Here is a 26664-nt window from a genome sequence, read left to right on the forward strand (position 1 = left end):
ACTAAAAATAAAAAATACCTCCTCTCATGGTTAACTATTCAGGAGCAAGCCAAGTATGTTATTTCTTTGGCATCTTTCCACTGCATGTAAGGGTCTCAGGCAGAAATATCATTAAGGTGTGTCTTCCTGTATCTCAAAGATGTCTAAGGGAGTGCTGTAGTCTGAGGACATTAACAATCATACAGTAAAACTAATTTTTAGAGAATGGGTGGGCTATGCATCACAAAACTACATTCAGACATCAGGACAAATGGTAAACCACAACAACATCTCCAGAGAGTCCTGGATCTCTCACACAACAGAAGACCCAAGAGATTATTGACTGAAATTGATCTGAAGACAGACCAGCAAACAAAATGAGCTGCTGCTTTAATTCTTAAGGTAAAGTACGAGAACTGGTTGTGTTCACATTCCATTTTTGAGCAGATAAAACCTCTAGGTTTAAAATAAGCAGGTATTTTCTGTGTTATGAGCCTGCCCTGTGGTGCAGTTAGGACAAATCTCATCTTGATTCTACACCATGGAAGAGAAGGGTCTTGCTGCAGAAGAGAATATAAGATCAATATCATTTGCTGCCACATACCCTTAAAACAGAAAATACTAATTGATTTAAATTAGCTTAACAATTTTTTTTTTGTTTGTTTAAGTATGCTGTTACATCCCCTCTTGGACTATTGTGCCATCTTCACTGCTTCTTTAATCAGTAAAGAAGCAATTTCTTTTGCAGACAGCATGGCTACCTTTGAAGAGCAAGTCCACTTTACTACTCTTCTATATTGACTGATGAAATCTGAGTGCTTTGGATTTGTATTCTCCATCTTCTAAGCATGGCCTTCAACCCTTGTAACAATCTCTTTCTGCAGCCTGCCTCCCCCATGTTGTCTCCAGGCAAGAGTCAGCTGGGAGCAGTGTGAAAGTATGTATGTTCTGAATGGCCAGCCATGTGTGTGTGCTACAGCCAAATAAAATATAGTACAGCTCAATTCTCCTTGCCTTCCCCCGTGTGGGAGCTCTGCTTTGGGTTCTTTTTGCCTCTACCCAGCTGTGCATGTTAATTAAGTTCCTATAAATCTACAAAATCTTTGAGACTTCTTTGAGACTGTGTCAAATTTGGTTGAAAATGGTCAATAAATTGAAAAGTTACTGGGGAGGTACTACAGCTCAGCTAAGCAGAGGGATGGCACTGCCATTCAAGCTCCTCTTCTTTGGAGTCCAAACTAACACATTTTGTTGGAATTGTAAGAGTCTGGATGTAGCACTAAATGCTACACAGAAGTGGAATTTTTTGGTACATGCCTTTCTTTTGGATTCTGGGAGACTGCCCTGCTACAAATTCTCAAGTGAGCACCAGCAAGCAAGCCTTTCATGATCAGCTCATGTGTGTGCTGAATGTTTAATAGATATAGTTTATTGTCTCTTTAATCTACTCTGATACTTACTACCAAAGACAAAGCAGTTTAAGAAAAAAGTGAAATGCTACTTCTGTAACAATGGAAAGGGAAATACCAGTCTTTGCTGTGGTCCTCATTAATCAAACTGCTGAAAACTTCTGATTCCCCCTTGCTCATTCTTCCCTTCTCACTGCATATTTCTGGGTCCAAACTAAAAATTTAATTTTATGTTTTACAGAATAATAGAAAAGCAAAGACAAAAAATGATGAGAGAAACAAGTTGAAATGTATTTTGGAGCATAAACTCTTCCTTAAAACTTTGATAGGTTGGTAACATCTTTTACAAAGCAAAATCTGAAAGGTATCTCAGGTTATGCTAAGGTCAAAATACATATCAACATTTAATTGATCTTGTGATTATTTGATTATTTTAAACTTGTGCAATTTAAGCATCAACACTAAGCACTACAGGTAAAGTTAGTTTTACAAAATCTATGCAAAATCTGAAGGCAAACCCTTTAAATTACCTATGTTACATCCTATAGAACAGGCAAATCTTGCTATCAAATACAGAACAAACTTTGCTTGACATCATTGATGGGTTTCCTGTTTTGTTATGACTGTTTGCCTGAAATTTCTCCTTCCCTTTTCTCTTCTGCTTCACTCCACAGCCTGCTCATCTTACCCTCAACTACCTTACTCTGTCCCCCATTCCTTTGTTATTCTATTTGGTTCTCCTTTCCAAAATAAATCCGCTTTTAAATGCTGAACTTCACAAAGCTGCCTAACACAACCACTTCAGTTATTCTGCTTTTGTCTCAGTCTTTCTCCTGCTCTGAAACAAGAAAATTTTTCAGTCCAGTGGTATCTATGAACCCTGACTGGCAAAATCTCATATAGGAATTTACATACAAGATGCATCCCACTGCAAAATCTTAAAAAGCTAGTCATGATCCCCTGGCTCAACAAAATAATTTGTAGGCCATCTGCTCATGTGTATCTACACACACCTTTCCTAGCTGAAGTGATTTGGAAGTCTTCCAATCTTTGTGCATTGTGACTGTGTTGTTACAATAAATATAGTAAAAGCATTCTTTTATCCAGCAATTTTTAATTTTGGAAAGTATATGCCAGTGTTTTGACCACAGACCTTTTATTGTTACATATTTTGTTGCTATATGACTCGCCACTTCAACTGCGTTTGCCTGCATCTTCAAAGAGTTGTTAATAGCAAACCCCCCTCCCCTCTATACATGCTGTTCTGGGCAAAAAAAGGGAGTTATGTACAGATACAAATTCCTAGATGCTAAAGTGTTGTGAGCTGCTCAGTATCATCTCAGCATAGACTGTCTGTGACTGCCCAGAACCCAGCTCTGGCTGTATACACGAATGGATCTGTGTCTACATGATATAAACAGTGTTGATAGCAACTTTAAAAAAAAAAAACACATAGCAAAACCTCAAGACTATTTGCGCTTGTTCTGAAATTAATTTAAAAAGCTGTTGCGTATAAAAGAAAAAGAAACCCAGTATTATTCTTCTTGTGGCTTGCTTTCATCTTTGAATCCATCAAAATCCTGCATGCTAACTGCTTGAGGGAAGAGTTGAAAGGGCATTTCCTTTGATAACCACCAGAGCTTTGCTACCCCAAACTATATAAAAGTTTAGAATTTTTTTCTGTATGGCCAATTATTAGGTTTGACATCCACCTAGAAGTGCCCTGCCTCAGCAGCCACACAAACACACAGACATTACATTCCTGTCTGTCCACACCATCCGTGCGTGTGGTCTGCACAGCCAGGATTCCTGTCCATCCTCACTGTCCATGTGTTTGGTGCTCAGAGAAAGGATTGCTGCCCGAGCACACAGCAGCACATGTGCAGTACAGAGCTGGGCAGATGATTCCTGTCCCTTCCTCTGCTCTTGCACACAGCACACAACCAAGGAGAAAGAACCATAATAAACCAAATAAACCAACACTTTTTTTTTTTTTTTTTTTGTTATTCCAGCAGAGGCTGATTTTCTGTATCAAAGACTAGGTGGTAAGCTGGAGAGACTGAAAAAACATTCAGTTTCTCTACTGCATTTGTGCCAAAATTATTCTTACCAAGGAAGGAGTGCCAGTTTGGCCAGATGAATTTCTCTAAGGCGTCTACATTCCAGTATCCCTATCTTTGCCTGCTCTATTCCTAATCTGTTGTCTTTCTGTGATTTACATTATATGATGCCATTACATATGAGTAGAGGCCCACCCAGCTGGCACCATAAAGCACTCTGTAAAGCTTAGAAAAAAAATCTTAGAGAATTCTCTCTGCTACAGGACCACTAAAAGAAAAAGATCTGCGGAACAAGACGAGAAAAAAGCCAGCCGTACCTCTGGTGAGTTTTAACAATCCTTTTACTGCTAAGTCATTAAACTTAAGATAGGTGATTCTACTTGTTAAAGAGCTCTGACAAAGCAGAAGAAGAAACAGAAAAGAATGAATAGAAGGAAAAGAGCAACCTTGACTGACTGATTTGCAGTTAGAAGACCTAGGAGAAAACAAGGAAGCCTTCATATTTTTAAGCCCTTTTTATATCACAAACAGGCCTTCTGGCTGACAATGGAGAAGGATTAGATGGTTTTGGTAATCAGGAAAGGGGGGAAGAGAAAAATCTTTTTCTGATCTGATAGTGATGAAAAGGTCTAGGAAAATAAGGAATTAGTCTTAGTCTGCACTTCCCAGTTTGTGCATCCTTCCCACCAAACCTGTGAATTTTTCATTTTTTAGTGCAGAAGAACATACATCTTGCATACCTCCAAATGAGATAGAGAAGACACTTGAAAGATGATTGAAGATCTGCATATATAAGTAAATACATTTCCCCTTAGGAAAAAAAAAAATCAGGGTAAAACTAAAATGAGAAGGTACAGCCCTTAATACTTACACAGAACAAATAAACTCATGCAGGCTTCCAAGTTTTAAACAACCTGTGAGTGTGTGTGTTCTTAAGGATCACTATATTGCTTTTATTATTTTTTCAGCACCACTACTGTCAGCAGTTGGCAAAGGTTTGGGTTGCTAGATGTAATAAAGGAGGCAAAGCCAAGGTTGCATCTACTGGTGTTTAGGAGATGAAGAGCACACTGGCTTGGTGTCATAAATTATGGTCATGTTTCATGTTAAGATGACAACAGTGAGAAAAGCAACTTCTGGACTATTAAAAGGATTAAGAGTCCTACAATGGTAAAACAGAATGTTTAAAAATGTTAAGTTTCCCACCTCAAACAAAAATCCACTGTAAAAACAAGAGATGCCTAGGCTGTTCAAATCCTAAGGAATCAAAATCCTGTTCAAATCCTGGAGTTAGTGTGAAACCTCCATTTTTTGTTTTCTCGACGACAGGAAATATTTGTATTCACAATAAGACAGACAGGCATTGGTGGTAAACAAACAGAAAGAGAATAAAGGACTGGGTTCTGTGACTGTAAAGTTGTACTCAAATAAAGAGAACTAAAGCTCTAATAAAATGATTACTCCTTAACCAGGGCTGTATTCAACATAAAAGACCACTGCTTCCTTCAGGCACCAGTCCTGGGATGAGAGTTCAAAATATTTTTGGGAAGTAGAGCTTTACAAAAGCTGAGACACTAACATTCACCTACACTACTGATAATCTAAAAGTCTACAACATTGCAATTGCAAAGGTAAATGACTTGAAATTGAGGCTACATAATCAGCAAATTTTTCTTACATCCAAATGATAAGTATTTGATTATGCCAAGAAAAATCAGACAGCAATCTTTTGATAGCTGAGTTTGAGACTTATTTTGTCTTCATGCAAAATCTTGGACTAACCCCTAAAAGCACTTCTTGCTACTGCAAAGACTCAAAACCTTTGGCAACATATTCAAGGCAAAATAAGGCACAGAGAAACTGTGACTTTACTTTGTGTTCCATACAGGTCTGCTCAGGGATAGCTGAACACAACAGCCCTAAAGACAATCTGCCAAAATCACTGACTGATGTTTAACAGCACTGTCTCCAGAGTGCCATTCAGGGAGGGATGGAAGCACAATCTCCATCATATCAACTTTCTCATCTTGTACCTTTTGGAGCTGGCAGCTGTTTCCAGACTCCTCACAGCTTCCAAGTTAGGAAGAGACAGCAGAAAAATTTCCATCCCCTCCCCGCATTCACAAATGTCAAGCGGCAAACACGTGACCTCTAGGGAAAATCTGCACACCTTTTCTTTGGTCATGAGTATTTCTTAAAAGGGGCTGTAGAAAACAGCATGTGCTTATTAAGGAGTAAATGCAGAATTTGTTCTGCACCTAACATGAATAGTAATTTTTTAAGATTTGGATCCTTCAGAACATAACACCATGAATTGAACAGAAGTGAGGAGAATCTGAAACCACCAGCACCTCGCCACTTGCAGAAGCTATAACAAGAAACTGATACCTAATTTCATAAATCTGTGTCTCATTTTGACGAACTGCAATTTCCACAACGTGGTATGTAAATGAATGAAGGATTATTATCAAGAAACTACTCCTAACTAACAGAATCTTAGATTTTCAATTGCAAGATCTTACCTATTCATTTGCCTGAGATATGGGTGTACTGGACTAGGCTCAATTGGACAGTTTCAAAAAGGGAAATTATTTCCAGAATTTAATGGGCTTAATACAGCAGATGAGAAAAAAAAATCTGTAGACTGAGAGAGATTTCAGTGCATAAGCTCAAAAATACCTGAGATCACTGTTCATTTACAGTTCACTGTTTATTGAAGTTCATTCCATGCAGTTAAGCCTAAATTTTTTCCATTATCAATTTTTAAGATGGTAGGGATTAAAATTCTCTTTTGAAGACTATGCATTTCTCTCTTTTCATGCAAAAAAACCTCCAGTGATTTATGACGTTACTCCCAAAATAGCACAGCAAAATCACAAATATGCAATGTATTCTATCTTATAGATCATTTATTTTCATTACATATTCTAGGTGTACAATTCTTTCCATCATTCATTCCTCCTTCAAGTAAAGAACACATCACTAACACATTAAGTCATACAACTGTTAATCTGTAATCTACTTGAAACCTTCTACAAATTTAGTTTATGAACCCAATCAGTCAACTCATATCTCTGACTTCACCTTCTCCTTGCATGGTTTTGGAAAACACCTTGAATCATCGATCACCTCACCAGTTACAGGTCTTACACAAATTAAAACCAGTACTAAAGCTGGAAAAATGCCTTTCAGCTTTCTGCCAGTACTTTTTAACTGACTATCAATGTGTGAATTGGGTTTTATGTATGATAGTTGGTTATGTCACAGGTTTGTTAGGCTTTTCATCCAAAGACAAGTAACCACAAATAAAGTTTTACTGTATAGGTTTAATATTAAACCATTTTGTGTGTTGTGTGCTCTCTGAGGAATACCATTAAATACAGAAGAGATAAGCATAATGTACCAAGTTAGCACATTTTGAATGCATATTTGGTAAAGGTACACATGTGTCTCCTAGACAATTGTCACTGTCAGGTAAAACAGCCCAGATGAACAGGGATCATTTAGTACAGAAAAACCTGCATCCAATCAATTAAATATTTGTAGGGATGCTTAAACATCCATCTTCACCAAGATGCAAAATCTTTCAAGCAAGTAATTCAAAATCCTCCAGAATCTGATATTTCAGTGCAAAATTTCTGTTTTTTCACAAAAGAAAATCTATTCATTATCTTGTCAAGGCTTTTTATATTTTTAAGTGGAACTTTCCTGTCAGCAACACTTCAGAGTTCCCTAAACAATGTGTATAAAAGATACAATTTAAATGTAATCATAAACTCACCCTATTTTCTAGTCATTCTTCAAACATCATCAATTCAAATACCAAGAGTGATGCCAAACCAGCCCAGCCACAAAGACCAATGGTTGGAAAGTCTCAAATATTTTACCCCTGAGGCACATCCTGCCACTGGACAACAATCAGGAACAGTCAAGCATGGGTCCTTCCCAGCTACCCTACCCCACAAACCATGGAAGTTAAGCAAAAGAAGATGTACCCATAAGTGTATTCCTTGAATGAACAACTATAGGCAATCCTGAGCTGTTCTAAATGACTTTTTCTGAGATTTTGCTCATGACTCATCAGCTAAGACAAATATTGTCAGGAACTATGTTCAACATTATATTTGTAGCAAAGGGACAGAATGAATTCCATAAATACTCTGTATCTATGTACGTATCATAGAGAGCTGTTCTAATATATTCTCTTTATTTGACTGAAAACCATCATGTACCAGACCAGTGGTTTGGGCCACAATGCCTACAGGAAACCACTGTATGGTACAACTGAGATGTCAAATGACACTGACTGTTTTTACATTGCACCAATGTCCAGCAGTACTGTTCACTCGCAGACCAAGGAATGCTTTTCAAGCCCAAATCAGATCTTCTAGAGCAGTCTTCTGAGGAAGCCCAAGCCCAGCGAGCTTTCTCACCTCTTTAATAGTGCTAACAAGCCTGGTTCTCCCAGGGGAGACCTAACAATCTTTCCTGATATCCAACACCATCAAGTCGGTCGCTTACAGGAATGGGATACAGGGTCTCTCAAATGCCAACTCGACTTGTCCAGCAATCCTGATTTTCTAGAGAGAGGCAACGTTGCTTAAATAACTTCCTATAGGAGCTCATAAGCCTTGAATGAGAGCTAGTGTACAGGTGGCACTAAATGCTGTTGGCAATTATCCAATGAAAATCTTAATATATTCAATGAATGGAGGAATATTTCTAATGGAGTGAAACAAGTTTTTGATATCTGAGTTCAAACTTGGGAAATATTAGTCCTTACAGTATTATAAAAAAATATGACAAAGAAAGAAAAGGTACCAAGTACTGTACTGTCATCTGGGTTTCTCAATACCTCTATAAATCTTAAAGCCCTCTCACTCAATGAGGCAAAGCATCTTCCTCTTCTAGCAACCCTACACAGCTATACCCTAAAACTTCTGGGCTGTGGCAAGGCTGAAGGCAGACAGAAAGCAGACAAGGCTGTTTGCATCACCTCCAACAGGCACAAGAAGCTGCACTCACACGGTTCCAGCAGGCAGTTCCCTTCCCTGACATCGTGCAGCCAGCCACAGCCACAGCTCCCCTGAACGTAAATTTTTATTTAGTCATGCAAGAGGCAAAGGATGAAGGTGAAGGAGGAGGGAGAGGAGGAAGAATATAAGTAATACCAGGGAGAGATGACATGCTGTCCCAGAAAAGACTGCTGATGCTGCACTGAGTGCTGTTACTGTGCTAATAGATGATTAAAAATGATGGGGAAAAAGTCTGGAACACATGGCAGGGAGAAGGTGCATTCTTTTAATCTGTGAGGGCTCCTGGTGCTGTGTTCCAGGAAGCAGTGCTCAAGGGCACGACAAAGCCTTGCTTTCTGTGCCTGCTTGCTGCTGTCAGGTGCTGGGGTCTGCTCCTGGCAGAGACTTCCCCCTTGACAGAAACAATTACTGAGGAGCAAAGCCTGGCAAAGCAAGCAGTGCTGTGATTGATAATCTGGGTGCATTACAGGCCGTCAACAAAAGCTACGATGCTTAAATTTGACAGCTGGCAATGCTTGATGAGAGCAAATTAGTGGATATTCATTCACTTCAGCCAGAAGTTTCTTCTGTTTCTAGTCCAACAGCTTCCTGAATAAGAAGTGTACACAGTGATTTCGCCCACTTCTGCCTGCTCACATGCCAGCTACACTGGCAGCACAGCTAAGAATATACTATAAAAACTACATATTTTGGCACCTTTGTATATTAAAGCCAGTAACTGAAAAGCTGCAAGTGACCCTCCAGACACTAGTGGTATAAGAACCTGAAAAAAGGTGACTTTGACTCTACAGACCATGCAGTAGATATGGGAGGCTGAGAATGCACTGCATATGTATCAAGTCCACTGCAGGTGATGATAGTTATTGAAGTGCTTCACTAGCACTTGAAAAATTTCTGGCAAAGTACATGAATCTGTTTGTTTCTGCTTCAAATTGGTTAACCTGGCATTCAGAGAACACCAGAACTCATAGTACCTTCTGTTCTGCCCAGTTCATAAAGAAATCTCTGACATGGCACATTCAAATTCCTCTGCCTGTTCTTAACTTTCTGATCACAAAAATTTTCTTTCCCCACTTTTACATCTATTTACAGTCTTGCCAATGTAAGTACATGGGTAATGTGGTAAGGAGATCAATAAACAAAGATGGATCCAAGTGCCCTGAATCTCATCACTCATTTAAAATACTAATTTTTCTTCCTCAGCTATGAAGAAGCCATCACCGCCACACTCAGACAACTTAGATACATATTCCTAGACTTCCTCAGTTCCCTTCCGACAGGGGTTTGAGACATGTCTCCCCTCAGTGAACTCCAGACTGCTGGAACCCTTCAGAGAACAACAGGGGTTCTGTCACAAAGCAGCACCACATTGAGCAATTATCTGCACTGATTGCATCCATGTCACCTGAAGAAGCAATTCCTTTGCTATCAGGGTAACTGCTCTCATCAGACATGGTTTCAAATCAGGGCAGCTAAGGTAAAGCACAGACTAACTGCACGCCCTCACAATCTGTATTATTTCATCGGGCAGGGTGGTAACTAAAGCTGCCAGAAGTGTGGTCATGCTGATACAGCTCCACAGCAGCAAGAGGAAAACATTTGTCTGTCAGTCTCCTTTGACCTGTTTTACATTCTCTTGTTATAAACAGAAATGACTGCAGCCAGTGGAACTTCAGTTTGGAAAAGTTCACAGCAGAGAGTGTCAGGTGTCAGTGTGCAGGGTTTCCAGGGAAACAAGTAACAGTGGAAAAATGTCATTTTTGGTGTGAGAAGCTACTTTGGAATCTACAGTTCCTCAGGATCCCATGAACCACATTTACTTGGGAAATCAGTCTTTGCAGTAACTTGGCCTCATAAAGAAAACCAGTCAAAATCTTACAGGGAAGAGGCACAAAGTAGTAAAGAAAAAACAGCTTTGGTACTTGCTTGCTTAGATGAAATGTATATTCAATATTGCATAAATACTATTATTACCAGTCAATTATTAGCTATTTGACCATTGCCAAATAATTCCTCTCCATTTGTGGGAATGTTAAATAACAACCCCTCAAATTCATGCTGGCCCACAGAGGAAGGCACAATCTTGATGAGGATATAGAAGCAGAAGGAAATAACAGGTATTAAAGACTCCTCTGAATGGCAAGGCTGACTACAAAACCCACACTTACAATACCATGGGGCTTCTTATCTCCCTTTATTAAAATAAAAAGGAGCTCTTTTTGAGTGAACAGCAAGTGTGTCTACGGCAAGAACATGACAGGTAGTAAATACTTTTTTTTCTATCCCCCTAATAGAAAAAAAATAGTAATCAGCTTAAATTGCAGTAAGGGACATTACATATAATAATAAAGACAGATAAGGTATAAAAAAGACATCCCAGGACTGAAGGTCTCCTTCACTTAAAGTCTTTAGGAACAGATTCCAGGTGTAACTGGATGAATCAACTCAGTCGCAGAGAGCTCTCTCCTGAGGCCATATTCACTATTTTTCATTTACAGTTTGCATGACAAAAGAAAATATATATTATGAAATACATGGCAAAAGCTTAACCTGGGTGGTTCTCTGAGCATGCTGAAGTATAGAATGAAACCCCAAAATGTTCTCAAAAGTCTGAGGAACTGATCTGAAAATAACTTTGATTTAGGAATAGGCAGCATAATAAAACATAAGTAATATTAATCTAACCTGAAGTAGCACAATTTCAAATGAAAAGGTTGAGATCCTGTCATCAGTAACACTGAGTCAAGCTAGTTCCTGGTAACTTCTGCTATAATAATAATAATAATAATAATAATAATAATAATAATAATAATAATAATAATAATAGTAATAATAATAATAGAATATATGTGAATATATGAATATATTACTTATATATATGAATATATAAGTGAATACATAAGTGAATATAAATATTTACAAACAATTAATTTGAATAGTACTCCAAGCTGTCAGAAAACACTAATACTGTTCAGAGTCTCCTAAAAATTCTAACACTTATTACTTCACATTTATGGCATGGCAGTGATGGAGATGCTGGTCAAGTCAGGCACCCATTCTGCTACACACTGTATAAATACAGAAAATGACAGTCTTTGCAACACAGGGCTCTTAGCAGAAAATCCCAGCTGTTTAAGACTGAAAGCCCACAGACAGGAAAACCTCAGCCTCTTCAGATATGCTTTCCCTTTACCACTCAAACTTGTGGAGTGGTGCTTTGCTCTTACAATAAATAGAAGCTGATATTAAAACTTAGCTTGACGAGGAAAGGGATAAATGGCAAGCATGCTGCTTCCTAACAGCTGAGCAGTGTCTGTGCTCCACCAAGCAGGCCAAAGCTCCCTGGGTCCTGGCAGCCCGGTGTGACACTGGTGGGGCCCTCTCCACGCCACATCTGGACCTGGTTACACAACTCCAGCTCTTGCATCAGCCCAGCCCCTCCAGAGCAGCAGCCTGCCAGGCACTGCCTCTCCATGAGCTCCCCACAGAGACACAGTGCCCGAGGAGGAATAAATTGGGACCACATTAGCTGGTGACCCTCGCCCTGCAACGGCCCTGCCTGTCTGATGATAGAGGAAATCCCTCATCCAAACTGACAACCAATATGAAACAGGCAGCAGCATTTACTGGAGAGCCTGGTCAATGCTGAGTGCCTCATTAGGAAATGGGCTCTGTATTGAGGCACATTCCTGCAATTCAGAGCCTAGAAACTCTGAATTAAAACAACATTGATGCCATATCCTCTTTCCAAAATGCTTCTCTTCATCCTAACTTTAACACACATACTTAGAGAAATTAAAGAACAAAAATGTCTTTGGCAGGACTCCTTCCCTCTCTTGTGCAGCAGTACCCTTGCCGTGTGAGTGACCAGGAATCTGACAGTGTTGGGAAAGGAGAGAGCACAAGGAATGACAGCAGAGCCCTCCAGATTCTAGATACCCTCTCCTTGATGAACCTATATGTCTTCACTGATACTTTTAAATAAATAAAACTCACAGGAAATCATTGGAACAAGTTTTTGTTTTGTGAGTGTTGTACCTTTCTACACTCTAAGAAAGGTAGACAATAAGTCAGCCAATGGTAACCAGCACAATCAATGAAAAGTCACGATCCAAATCCTATCCTGCATGATTGGATCCATTCACACTCACTATTGCAGCATAGTCAGGAAACTGCTTTCCTAAAGTACTGTCAGAAGCTGTTTCCAGCCTGCAGTGAGATTCAGCCATGCTGATAACACGGCATGCACAGCTCTTCCCACAAACCACCCCGTCCCATATTGCTCAGCATTTCTGTGTCCATCCTACGCACATGGAAACGGGAACCTTTTACTCAGCCCTGTCTGACCACCAACTGAAAGAGCTGCTTTTCCCCACAAAGCCTAAGCATTTCCTAGGAATGGGATGGACTGAAATACCAAACACTTATCAGGGAGCTCAACAGCTCTGAAGCACGAATGACTGAGGTCAGGACCCCAGCTCTGAATCTGAAGGGTTGACTAAACTTTTTGGTTTTTTGCTTTTCAAAGTCTTTCAGAATATCTTGATTTGTGGCATCACTTGCCTTCCTAGAACAGCTATGTTCAACACATCTGCAAGCCTGAAAGATTTTTCATTTACAATTTCTACTGTGAATTTAAGAATTACAGCTGAACTTTTAGGAAGTTCCTGAAAGGTGACATGGTTATGTGGAGCTGGCAAACACAGATGGACCCTTGTTCTCAAGATGCAGAAAAGGGTCCATTACGAGAAGGCTTAAACTGAGGAAGCAGTATAGTTGTTTTGCTGGAAAATAATGAGGCTGGTGACCTGGAACAACTGAAGAGGAGTGCAGGGGCCAAGTACACAGAATATTTGCAAAGCATGTGGAAAAATGAGATTTCCCTTGACTAAATCAGTAATGAAGATCTTGTAAAATCTCACAGCCATCTCTTCTGACCCATCTCCTATTTCTGGAGCTGTCAAAGTTGGTGTGATTTGAATTTATTCAGAAAAAGTACATACCAAAACTACTGGCACTGAAAAAAAATAAATGGAATTTTAGATTCTCTGTAATTCATAGAGGTGGTGAGTAATACTCTCCTATAATAAGCAATGAGGAGTTTTTCTATCAATGTGTTGAAAGCTACACACAAAAAAAATTATATAAGATGACACATCCTTAAAACACAGAATAGAATTTAGGGAGGATGTGTCAAATCTCTGTTTGGTCACATAAATATTTCTCAGATATATTTTAAATATAGTTTAGATTGTTTATATGTAAAAATTCATTCTGTCTTGGGGGTTGTGGATGTACTGGAGAATACCTGTGATTTTATACTACACATAAAACTTTTATTTATACTACCCATACCACAGATGTGTTGAGGAGATTACTTTCTGCTTTCTTCACTATTTTTAAGATTAAAATCTTAAATAATCTTAAACAGTGACAAGTCTTTATAGCTGATTGCACTTTTGGAACAAGAATCTTCAAAGGCATTTCAAGAAAAAGGACCATTACTCCAATCTCAAATCATAATTGGTCTTACTACATACCAAGAACAAATTAATCTCCTTTGCAGTTTTCATTTATCTGGGAAATAAAGTATCCCACAGATACACAGAAAAGCACTTAGAACTGGCATCCTTAAGGGAAATGGTCATGTCTTTTTAGGAAGAGTTTACGATACTTACCAGCATTGAAAGATAACAATAGCAACTACAACATTTTAAAAATTATTTACCTGAAATCTAAGTCATTACAGATAGGCACAATGTTAATATGTTAATTAAGTATACACAGATTTTCAGCAGAAAAAAAAATCACCAAAAATACTACAGATTGTTCCAGCTACTCACAAAAGATAATCAGAAGGAAACTGGGAATGGCAAGGGGCATGAAAGCACCTGAATTTAAGCTTAGGACAGCAAGAACTAAGAAGTGGTGTTAATTTCCCTTGGAATGAGCGGTACCATAAATTGCAGCTGCTGCATCAATAAGTACATGAACAAAACAAGTACTTGTCATGGCTGTGACCACTTCTGATTCCTGTTTTAGCAGATGACCTGGCTGACCAGTGACAGTAATTACAACTGTTGCTCAAAAGTAAGTAATACAAGACTGCAATCTATACTTATAGCTCATTCTGAAGCTGGTACATAAAACACCCAAAAGTACTGTTCTTAAATGAAACCATAAATAATTATCATGGACAACATGGCAAATAACCTACTTGTGTTTGCTGAGAAAGAAGCACAGAAATCCGTTATCACAATGCTGACCTGGTTTTGTCTTACATTCTCTGACAGCAATAGAAATCATCTGGTTGACAGATGAACGTTGCACATAAAACTTTATGAAGATGGAAATGGTGGCACTGAAGAAGTTGATACTGGATTGGCAGCAGCATATGTGCTATTATGAGGAATGTGGCAAGGGAATAACTCAGGAAAACCCACCAGAAGTGCTGAAGTGAAAAATCCACACATATTTTTTCAGGTCCTAAATCTCTTATTGCCAGGGATGCCTTTTACTTCCTCTGTGTTCTACTGGCAATGTACTTTTCACACTGCATTTAGTACTGGAACATAATGTTAAATGCTTTAACAGAAACACACTTTTTCTAATTGTTATGCCAACATAGAAAGATCTTAGAAATGGGAGAGGCCAGAAATAGGAAAGGACCAATCTCTTCACAAGCACAAGACCTCCCAGAGTCTATTCTAGAAGCTGACATATGGTGTTCCAGTTGCAATCAGAAATCACAGGAGAGACTGTGTGGTGTAACATTCATATTTGAGCTCTACAGCCTATTCTTCCAAATAGGCTTCTTCCCCAAAAGGGCAAATATAAACTCTCAGGAGAAGTATCACTACTCTTCCCTGAATCTGTGACTATTCGTGCCTGAAGAGCAAAACAACCAATGTCCTCTTCAGTCCCAACTTCCCATACAATCCTATCACACATTTACTACTCAGGCAGAGACACAAAGAAACTTCCCTCAATGCTGAGTCCAGTAGCTAGTTTGAAATGGTTAGTTATGCACTTTCTGTCCTAACATACGACAGGAGTATACATTATTAGTTCCATAGATCAAGATAATAATCCCACACCAGATTATTAACTGGATTTTCCTAGCCCTCCTATACCCACCTGCTGCTTGAGCTGTTGCACAAGACGGTCCTTCTCTCGTTTCAGTGCAGCCACTTCATCCTGAGTCTTCTTCTTAGAGGATGAAAGCTCTAGCAGAGCAATATTGGCATCTTTTTCACTAATGGCAGCAAGAAGGGCTTCTTGTCTGAAAAAAAACCCAAACAAATTACATTATTATCTTGGAAAACTTAGAGGACTCCTCTACGAAGATTTGAACATATCATAAATGCTGTACCAGTGTGCAACTCTGAAAAGCAATAATAAATATTTTTGTCTGGGCTACATGTCTGTTGGTAGAACAGGAAGTCAAGACACACACATGTCCCCATAAACAACTTTGCTGATACCTAACTGCAGCTTACAGGGTGAGAAAAACACATTATGTTCTTCTTCTGCACTCACCTTCTCAGTTTTTAATAACTACCATTCGTTATTACTTTGGCTGAACATTTTCCCATACCCTTCCCTGTAGCAGAAAACTCTTACAAATAGAATTCAGAAACATTTTATATGTACTGGGAAGAAAGGAGTCAAAAGATAATCCCCCTAAAAGTTAAACAGCAGCTCTCAGAGGAAGCCAAAGGATTGATTATGGTAGGGAAAGCAACCTTTTCTGTCATTCGACCTTAATTCTCATATTTAGCTGGTGATGTGCAACAGGATTTCAAAGAAAACCTTGGCCTCCTTGCCCAGTAGTGTTGGCTTGTTTCACCTCTCATCATCTTGCAAGAAGGTATAAAATGAGGTCTTAAACGTGTTGTGGTGTGAAAGATGGCTTCATGCAGGAGTGATGATGAAAGACAAACCAAATACGACACATTTCTTATCTACATTTCATCTAAAAATAAAGTTGCAAATGAATTTAAAGTTTTGCTGCAGCACTCAATATCAAGAAGTTTATTATCAGAATCCCAATTTAAGCCACTGTCCCATAACTCTGAAAAAATAATGTATTTCAAGAGGAAAAGGTGTGTTTCAACAGATAAAATTGTTCGCCATCTGACAGGACAGTGGACTAACACAATGGACTTTCTGTGGGTGGAATTTCTCTCTGGGCTTACACAGGTGTTTGTTGTACAGTCCAAGAGAGTTAGCTTGCTTTAAATGAAATACCAGCATATCAAAAATCTCACAGATGCAGTGTAGAGTGTACTTGGGTCCTGACTAGATCATATCTAGAGAAATATTATTGCTTCCCTTTCAAAATGTAATACAAAAAAAGTAAAAAAAAATACAAAAAGTAAAGCAAATTTTTAAAGACACATTAGGATAATCATAACGTATGCTAAATACATTTGTGCTATGAAGAAATACAAATATACTGGCGACTTAATGGCAGCAAAGAGTAGAAGGAAATGGTGCACATCAGATTCCCAGATGTAGTGTCAAGGTGTGGGAACGATGGATAATGGGCGTGTTACTATTGCCATTTTGTTTCTATTGCTTTTGCTTTATGGAAAAGTATCCAGTTTTGGATGTCTGCCTGAAACATGAAAAATACCAATAGGGTGAAGTGACAGAACATGATCCATGACCTCTGCTTTTTTTCCAGCTATTGGTATCCTGGGAAAGACAGGCTGGCTTGGAGCTCTGGTAATTTTCACTTTCTTTAGAGTAATCTGTTTTGATTATAAAGAAACACTTATTCTTTTAATAATAAGCCCACAATCCTCGCTGATGATTCAGGACCAGAGCCAAGAATATCTCCGTAACTCTATCTGTGGAGCCATTACTCTGGTATGGAAATTGGAGGTGCCTCAAATAGCATATAAGCCATATACCTACTGCAATCAAATCCTTTGTTGCCCATCTCTGCTTCTTAAGTGAAAACCCCAAGGCCAGGAAAATGAGATATGGATAGCAGTCCATTACTCTTTTTTTGGTTCTTTTGCTGAAAAATCTTTGACACCATGTCTTAGAAAAGAACTTCTTACAGGCCAAAACTTCAGTGCAATGCTGTGAGATAAGGGTGATGGTCAAGAAGTGGGGTGAAAGCCATTGTGGCTTTCTGACTGTTTTCTGGACCTGAAACAAAGTGAAGTTTGAACAAAAGTAAGAAGAATACCCTGTGATAAGTGCATTGTAGCTGCATTTTTTACTTTAGCAAACTAAAAGTAAACTGCTTCATGTGGGAGAAATGCAGGTGTCACTGACAGCTCTGCTGGAAGGGACATGTCTGTAGTAGCAAGCTATTGTTCTCAGCAGAGCTTGCAACTGCCAAATGATTCCAAGACAATAAAAAGGGCACACTACCAAGCAAAAGACAAGGTTTCTGATTGAAGAGCACTACAAAAGTGACTTATTTCCCTTCCTGAGAGCTTTATCCTCAGGGAGGCCAGAGGAACATGCTGTGAGACAGGTGATGTTCAAGAAGGAGAAAATGGGCTGCTGTGTGCATGGTGGTGGCAGCACGTGAACAAACCCATCCATCAGGAGTGCTGCAGTCAGTCGTAGAGGCTCAGGCACTGCCACAGGCTTGGCTTCTTCAGCAAAATGCTTCTCTTCAATTCACAACACTGGAGGTCCTGAAGAGTTCTCATACGCAGGCAAAATGTGCTGCACAACCCAAGGATGCAGATCTTTTTAAATGCTGGCTAGGGCCAGAGTCACTGAACAGACACAGTTCATTTAAGTTAATTCAGGTATTTCAGATGCTGGTACTGGTGTAGCTGTGCCAACACCAACTCAGCATGGGCAAACTGCCTATTTATCTGTCCACTGGAGCAGGTTCTGCAGCCTGAGCTCAGCTGTACACGGCTCACAAGGCGTAAGCAGACTCTCTAACAGACTGAATATCACCAAAGGAAACATGAAATGGAAACAGTGTAGAAGAATCTACTGAAAACAGGTTCAAGTTTTACTCCAAACAGGACAAAAAAAAGATTAGTTTTTTCCTTCTATTTACACTGAAGCCTTTCACTGACTGTAGATCATGATCAATACAGACTGGAGTGGTACCAAGAGCAGTAGGTTTAATTCTTAAAGAGATAATGGTAGATATAATCTCAAGATCAATATCAACATAACTTCCTCTGTTTGCAGTCTTCGAAATATAAGGCAAAGAAAGATGGGCTTGCCTTTTAAATATAGATGACTACAGAATAGTTACAGGCCAGTAGAGCAGAGAGATTTGACAACAAACACAAAGAATAGTGTGCAGATGAATGTCTCCTTCAACTCTTGAATAGAAATGTCTGATTTGGGGAAGATAACTAGACAATTGTGTAGTATTACACCACTACTAATTACTAATACTAATAGAATCAAGCTGTCTTCAAATGGGTTTCTATGGCACTTGGTTTCAGAAGACTACATAATTCCTTCACAGCCCTTCCCCAGTAAAGGAGAAGAATCCTTTTGGTAAAACACAAGAGGAGGTGAATTTTACAAAGCAGTTTTGTCCTTTGCAGTACTGTTCCCAGGGTCATAGCATTGGAATATTTATCAGTTGTATAATTAGAAAGAATAACAGGCTGCAAACAGTGCTGAATTAATGATGCTTCAAAACATGAAAACTATACATATTCATTAAAAGAATATGCCTACATATGTCTGGGTGAACACTTACTCCATATAGAAATGTTATAAACATATTGTTCTATAAAATTTTATTTCAAATTATGGAATTTCTTCCCATCTGGGGTATTTCTGGAAGTGTGTATGAGATAATAAGAAAGCAATATTGATATCAGCAGCAGTTGGATTTTAATGTCATGGAAAAACTCAGTTTATTCCATCAGCCCTAGTTGCATTATAGGATCAAATCTGTTTTCCTTCTGACTAGCATTAAACCAAAGCATTTAAAAGTGTGACACAAATTTGAGGACCTCAGGTACCTACAAGGTCATAGCAATCCAGTCAGTTCCGTCAACAGGCACTGTTGCACTTCCATGAGCAATGATTAAGCTGCCAGTGTTTTCATCCTTGCATATTAAGGTGAACTGTAATTATGGCTGTTGTGCCTTTAGTACACAAAGAAAGATTCTCCTGTTACATGCCCTGTTTACTCATGGTAAGGGCATCAATCACCAAAGAAATGACAGAGGTGCCACTCGTACAAGACTTGTTTCGCTTGTCTGATTTTTGTCCGCTGCATTTACTCCAAGTTTACAGAAAATGCTGCTAAAAACTCTTAATGCTTTCCTATCAGAGACATTTGTAAGACCCTGGTGAATCACCATAACAATAAGAACTGTATTATTTGCATATGAATTAAAAACCCTCCCATGATGTGACAACAACAGAGAGAACTCAAAGGCAGAGAAATTCAGATACAATACTGTAGTGTTATGAGAGTGAGACAGACAAGCAGCAGCTAAGAACATGAAAGCACCGGGATATGGCACTCAGTAATTTCATGAGTTTAGCAGAATGACAGGGTTTGGGTGGGTCACACTCAATAAACTCTTAAAATGTAATTAGGAGTACAACACACCAAACCACTGATTCAACGGGCCAGATGCCCTGGCTCCATTGTCCTCTTCATCATAAACTGTGTCTACCACTACAGCAGTAGTTCTGAACTTCACATTCTTTCCTCCTTTTTTTTTTTTTTCCTTTTTTTTTTTTTTTTTGTGCTGGTTATTGAACATCTCCAGAAAATTAAGACACTCTGACTTCTAGTACCTCACAGAGAGGAGACAGTCCTTGCAGAGCTCTGGGTATCAAGATTTGGTTCTTAAAAGTTACCTTGAAAAAGGAAATTATACCAGTGAATGACATTTCATGATGCTAACAAATGAATAATTCACTTAATATGCAAGCTGCCAAATTTTGCACTGGCTGTAATTTCTGCAGCATTTAAGGTGCAGCTAAAAGTATCCCAAAGTGAGCAAACTTTTGTCCAAAAGAAACAGTAGCTACCTCTTACTGCAAGAGAGTGGGAAAAAATTTAACTTGGCAATAGGTACTACCTGCTTTTTTTAATTACAGCTGGGAATAATCAAACATCAGGCTGCAAATTAATTTCCCAAGCACAGCCCTAAATCTTCAGTCAAAAGGGATAATACTACACTCCTTCCATTCCAGTACTCGTCTCCTGAATCAGCACATCATCTTTGCCTGGCCTGGCTGGCACATCAGCAGCCCTTTTAATACCTGGTCTGTGCTACTACAGCTACCAAAACAGAAATTGAGAATTCAAGCAAACCAAATGAGTTGAAAATGAGAGCTTTTTGTCATCAGCAAATTGAACCTTTCTGAATGTACGCTTTTTACTGGTCTCTTCAATGTCATTGCATACATGTGACCACAACTTGAAAATAAGATAAAAATATCAACTCTTGGTGAATATACTTTTGTGATCACAAAAGTGATGTCCCTTTAATTTTCCATTATAAGAATGGCGTGATAATAATCAATGTGAATTCCTTGACACAGGAAGCATTACCACTTGTACTGCCCTTGTTTAAAAAAAAGATACTTATAATATATTTAGACTTACCTACACATATTTTCTCTAATATCCCAATTGTCTAGAATTACAGAACTCCTTACTAGGATTGATAAGCAGTGCTTTTAAAAGTCCTTTCCCTCAACATGTTTGATAAAGTCACAAGTAGTTCTATAAATATTTTGTATTACCTTTTCCATCAATATTTTAGCTCTTCTTGTACTTAAGCTTTCCATGCTAATTTTATCACTTTGGCACCAGAAGTAAAAATTTGCAATTCCTAGTCCTGCTCATATCTCAGCTCTGAGCACTCAGAATTGCAGTGTAGCCTTAGACCATGTCTGCCAGCATATCTAGAAAAAAATCTAACACTTTTACAGAGAAGTTTCAAACCCACTACTAATTTCCTGAACTATTTTTATTGATGAATACCTCAGTGAAAAGCTGCATGTCACAGCTACTACACTGATAGTCCATCAGCCTTACCTAGGTGCCTGTGAAGAGTGGAAGCTCCCCGAGATGGCACATTTCAGAAGGAACTTTCAACCCTGTCACCTGATGTTATGGGAGCTTTGTCCCCTATAAAGGGTAGATTTTTTTTGAAGACAACCTTCCTTGCTCTAGCAGCCTTCAGTGCAGAACCTGGATGAGAGACAGCAGTACTTACAAGGCTCTTGAGCTCCCCAGAGCTGGTTTTTCTGAGAAGGAAGTCCTGAAACGGGCGCTCTTTCTTCATCTGCAGTTTAACAGCAGCGCAGGCAGAGCACAAACTCAAGGCGTATTTTTCATCAACAGAGGCCACCAGAATACATCCACCAGATTTTGAAAACTGACCTTATAAGAAAGGCAGCTCCAATTTCTTTTCCTGGGACATGGTCAAGTTCAGGTTGAGCTTTAGCTTAGCATGTGGTTTCACAATCGGCTTAAGCTGACACAAGACAGGCTCTTGTGGCAAGCGATGGTTCTGCCCTCCCATTTCCAGGTTCCTGCCCCTTCACTGGCTGTGTATCCCTGCATTCTAAGGAGCCAGTCAAAACCCTGAATAAACAGGAGGAACCCAGATCTGACCGCAGGTTCCTCATCCCTGGAGGAACTGCACAGCTGCAGCTCTTCCTGACACTGTGACAGTGTCAAAGCCTTCACTGCCACAGCCAGCACTGCCAAAACAAAATAATGGAAAATGAATCATGGAATTCACACTGATTATAGCATATCAAACAACCACAATTACTACAGCAAAAACAATTGTCTTGATGTCTTTGTAAATCTGGCCTGCTTGAAAGACAGTAGAAAGAAATTTCAGCTTTATCAGTCAAACTTTGACAGCAATACTGCAATCTTACTGTGCTTCTGATTACATTAAAAACTCTAGTCATGATTTATAACACAGTTGTTTTATGAAAATTATCCAGTCTTTATATTCTAATCAAACAGATGGAGCATCTACCTCCTTGCTAAATGACTACCATGTCATTTCTGGTGAGTATAATTTATCTCACTTCTGTATCTGTCTCATTTCCATGGCTGACAGTCTGACAGGTGATCATACCTGCCTTTCTCTGTATTTTATCAGCTCACTGGAAAACAAGACAAAGGCACTAACTTAGTTTTGGAACCATATTCATACTACCCCTATTCTCAGTGCATTGTGGTTCCACTTCTTTTCCTGATCTTTTTGTAGCAGTGGCTAGAGAATATTTATTATTTATTTTTATTTCTTTTGGGAGGTCTCATTCAGCATGGGTTTTCACAATTTCTGCTTTCCCTAAATGTCTTTCTCTTGACCAATTTTTAGGGCCGCTGCCAATTCCCTTTTTGGATACAGATACACAGCTCTGTAACTTTCTTAAACTTTTCCCCTTTTGTCCGGGATGCAAAGACCTTATAATTTTGGACTTTATATTTAAATAAATGCTTTGCTGCCTCTAAATTAATCTCCTGTGTTCTTCTGACCAATTCACTTGCTATCTAGTACTCTCCATTTTTCAGTCTATTAATTTGAAATTGAATACTTCATTTTTCTAGCATAGTTTTTTTTTCTTTGAATAGAGATTTTATCAATTTGTAATTACTACAGCTGAAGTCAGTTTTGGTGATTTCTTCTCTTTTGTCATCACTAAAATCTTGAAGTCTCACACCATGACATTTGGTGATCTAGTCATTATTAAGTTAACAAGCCTACAGTTTCTCTGATTTATATCCAATAAATAGATACATCCAACAAAACCACATTTCTCCATTATTACTTAAATTTAACACAACATTATGCCTAAAATCTATAGCAGGATACCATTTACTCTCTTTGTGTAACTTTTATGATCCTTATATTATTTTGACTCAAAGTAATGCTATGATTTATACTCTTTTATTTCCCCAAAACCTTAAAATTAATATACAACACCATTAGTTTTATTTTTAGCTTTCCTGAATAACTTGTACCCACATTTCAGCTCTGAATATTAGTCTATTTCTCACTAATTGCTGTTATCCCTGTGACATCCAGTTTCATGTTACATACCAGATGTGTACAGCTACTTAATTTTGTTGTTCTTTTACAAATGTGTAAATATTGTTCCACACGTACCATTTCAACAAATTTTCTTGTCAGAGCTATGGATTGCTTTCATTATTTATTGCCTATCTGAGTACTAACCTGGATATGCCTTGCCTAACTTCCTACTCCTTCTTCTCTGAGGGTTCTTTTGTACATTTGTTCAACCTTCTCTTCCAGAACCACTCTGTCTGATTTCTAATATGAAATGTTTTCTTCAAGGTCAGACCTTTTTATATTAATTCTGCAAACAATGTATTTGGGTTTTTATGGTAGTAATAACAGCAGCTCTAATGCTGATCTCTATTCCATCCTAACCCTAACTATACCTGTATTTCAGTCTTTTTCTGGTTGCTGCTGCTGCCCTGGAGAGGGATTAAAAAAGGAACACAAGAAATGCCAAATGTCTGTATAAGGACAGGAATAGCAGCATCAGGGGAAAAAGAGGCTGGAAGAAGTCTCATTAAATACTGAGGCATCACTTTGCCTCCTGCTCCTGGTAGCGCCAATGACTGCTCCTTAAGTAGTGCCAAAAAAAAAGTGTTTCTAAGCAAGCAGGAGTTGTTGAAAGGGTTGAGGACAGAAATGGAGCAGGTGTCAGGGGCTATGGATAGAATTTGGATATATTTAGTTCTGTAATTGCAGCAGAAGGAGCCTGAGAGGTTTCATTTAATTTCCTTTTTCAGATCCAGGTCTGCAAGCAGGTGCAGCTACTTGCAATCCCTGAGTGCATATTTGTTTGAATGGGCACTACAGCATTTTCTGATGAGTTTTGAGGATAACTTCCCAGATGCTTGAAGCGACTGGCATTCTACAGTAACAAGGGAACATCCTACCACCTTCTTTTCTGTTTTTACCTCTATCCAGTGCCTGTTCTTCATGAGATGAAACCAGAGCTGCATGCAGTAAACAGTTTAACAGACTGAGCATGTGTACTCTGATCCAGAACAAGCGCTGTTAAGCCTGATCTAAACCATGCAAACAGACCTTTGACATCCCTTTATCAGATCCCTGCTAAGCACAGTAATGATACACACCAAAGCCTTTTTTCATGTACAGATCTAAAGAGTTTTATTGAAATAAAGAGAAGCTCAACCATCTCAAAGTAAGCTGTTACTGCCTGTTTTGTAATGAGACACAAAGTTTGTGAACCTTAAGCAACACAGAGAGAGAGCAAGTCGTTCATATGTGAGGAAGTTGGAAAAACCTCAATTTACCACATTCTAGTAACCAACACCTTTTCAAGTGAACAAATCTGAAGCTGTGTTTATGCTGTAGCTTGAACAAAAATCCCTCCCAAACTGCCTTATTGAAGAAACACAATCATAGATAAATTTACAGATGTAACTCTTAGCATCTTGGAAAAAGCAAGAAACCTCCAAATTTCAAGACTATGAAATAGAGAAAACCAGAATTAAACCAGCTTGTATCACACAAGAAACTGAGTCTCATGAAAACCTGCCTACACTATAGATAAATCCGAGTTCCCCTACCTTCTTCTAAGTAGCATCTGGCTTATTTTGGTAAAATTGACCTTTAATTGGTTGTACAATTGTTAGGAATTATCATTTGGTATCTACTTAGTTAAGATATGTTGCAAGGTTAATATCTTGCAAAAAAAAACCTTGCTGAATTTGAAACATTTAATTTTTATCTACTTTATAAAAAAAAAGAAAGTTAATTAAAAAAATATAGGGGCAGAAAATAACTGCAAGGCAGGGAGAACAAGCGTGACGTGGACAACTTTTAATCCAGAAACTATCCTTAAGAAATAGGTATTTTGGACATCAATAAAAATTCTGAGCATTTTCTGAAGAGTAGAAACTCCTTTTGTAATGATTTACAAGAAAATATCGGGATGCTGCATACAGAAGAAATATTTCAAGAACGGAAAGACCAGCACCAAAGGAAAGTGCTAGATTTTAAAACTAACAGCTCCCAAATACAAAACTTTGTCAACAGCGTCAACTGGAATAGAAACACGGCTTAATGGAGCTGAGAGTCAGGAGCTACTCTTCACTCCTGTCATTTGTGATTTGACCAAAAGCACATAATTTAACTACCTCTGTAAATGCAAATGCTACTATTTACTAAAGACCGCATCTGGTGCATCTGTAAAACAGTGACATTCTGAGCTGAAAACAGCCAGGTCTTTTTCTTTTTGTTGTTTATTGCTAACTGAAAGGAAAAAGGGGATTACCAAAAACTTGCACACTTACTTCTGCTAGGAGCACCATGACTGCACTGAGATTTTTCATCTTTTCACACACTACAAGGCCACAAAACTACGAAGGATACACCTGATCAGCAAGAGGATTCCCCAGCAGCCACATGGCAGAGCAGGCAAGACAAGTGGAACTGGCAGCCAGGAGCAAACCCGCCTTTATGGATTTATGGCAGCCTCCCAGTTCAAGGCCCATCTGGTTGGGAAGGGGGAGGCTGGGAGGACCATGCGCCGCTTGCATTTTTGCCATTCCTGCTGCGGTATGGCGCGAATAAATCACAGGGCTGAGGTCAGAACAGCCAGCCCATAAAGTGATTCATGGGCCCAGCAGCACATTCCCCCAGGACTATGTACTTTATTACAGTAAACCTCAGAACAAGATACAATTTCCTGTCTCGAGGAGCAGCCTTTAAATCAGGACACCTGGACAGCCCTGCAGCCGCTCACAGAACAATGGGGCTGAGCCCCACCGCTGCCTCTCCTTGCTGGCCCTGCTGCCTTCACCCAAAACAGCATCTTCAGAGAGCCTCCTTCTGCTGCACATTACTGTGGTGACCTAACCGTGCAGGCAGTACACTGATACAATCCTATTCTTCAGACACAGCTCCCCACCCAAGAAATAAATGCTCTCCATATGTTGGTTTTTCACTCCATCTTAGCTTTTAGGTCTCTTTTGCACTGTAAAAATTGGACTCCAAACATTAAGGCAATGGAAGAACTGAACGGGAAATCATTGGTTTCTCTGTTTGCAGGCAGACCCTGCACTGGAAGGGTTTTTTGCTTCTTTGCAAGCTGAAGAATCTGACATGCAATTTAGGTTGTAATATGGATGTTCTCACTATGATCAAGGGCTGCGATCTGAGTTTTGGGTTTGGC

General features: G+C 39.0%; 1 protein-coding gene across 19 annotated transcripts in view; it reads right to left on the bottom strand.

Annotated features, from left to right (window-relative positions):
- The window catches only part of ERC1 (ELKS/RAB6-interacting/CAST family member 1), a 273023-nt gene that overhangs the window by 39749 nt on the left and 206610 nt on the right, over positions 1-26664 (bottom strand). For all 19 annotated transcript variants that reach the window (XR_012053774.1, XR_012053773.1, XR_012053772.1 and 16 more), the window contains one exon: positions 15622-15766. Coding sequence is in view for 16 of the 19 variants with exons in the window: in XM_072923902.1 (XP_072780003.1) it covers positions 15622-15766 (145 nt within the window). In the remaining 3 variants the exon portion in view is untranslated. The remainder of the gene's footprint in view (positions 1-15621; positions 15767-26664) is intronic.

The sequence above is a fragment of the Taeniopygia guttata genome, chromosome 1A (genome assembly GCF_048771995.1).
Source record: "Taeniopygia guttata chromosome 1A, bTaeGut7.mat, whole genome shotgun sequence".
Lineage (NCBI taxonomy): Eukaryota > Metazoa > Chordata > Aves > Passeriformes > Estrildidae > Taeniopygia > Taeniopygia guttata.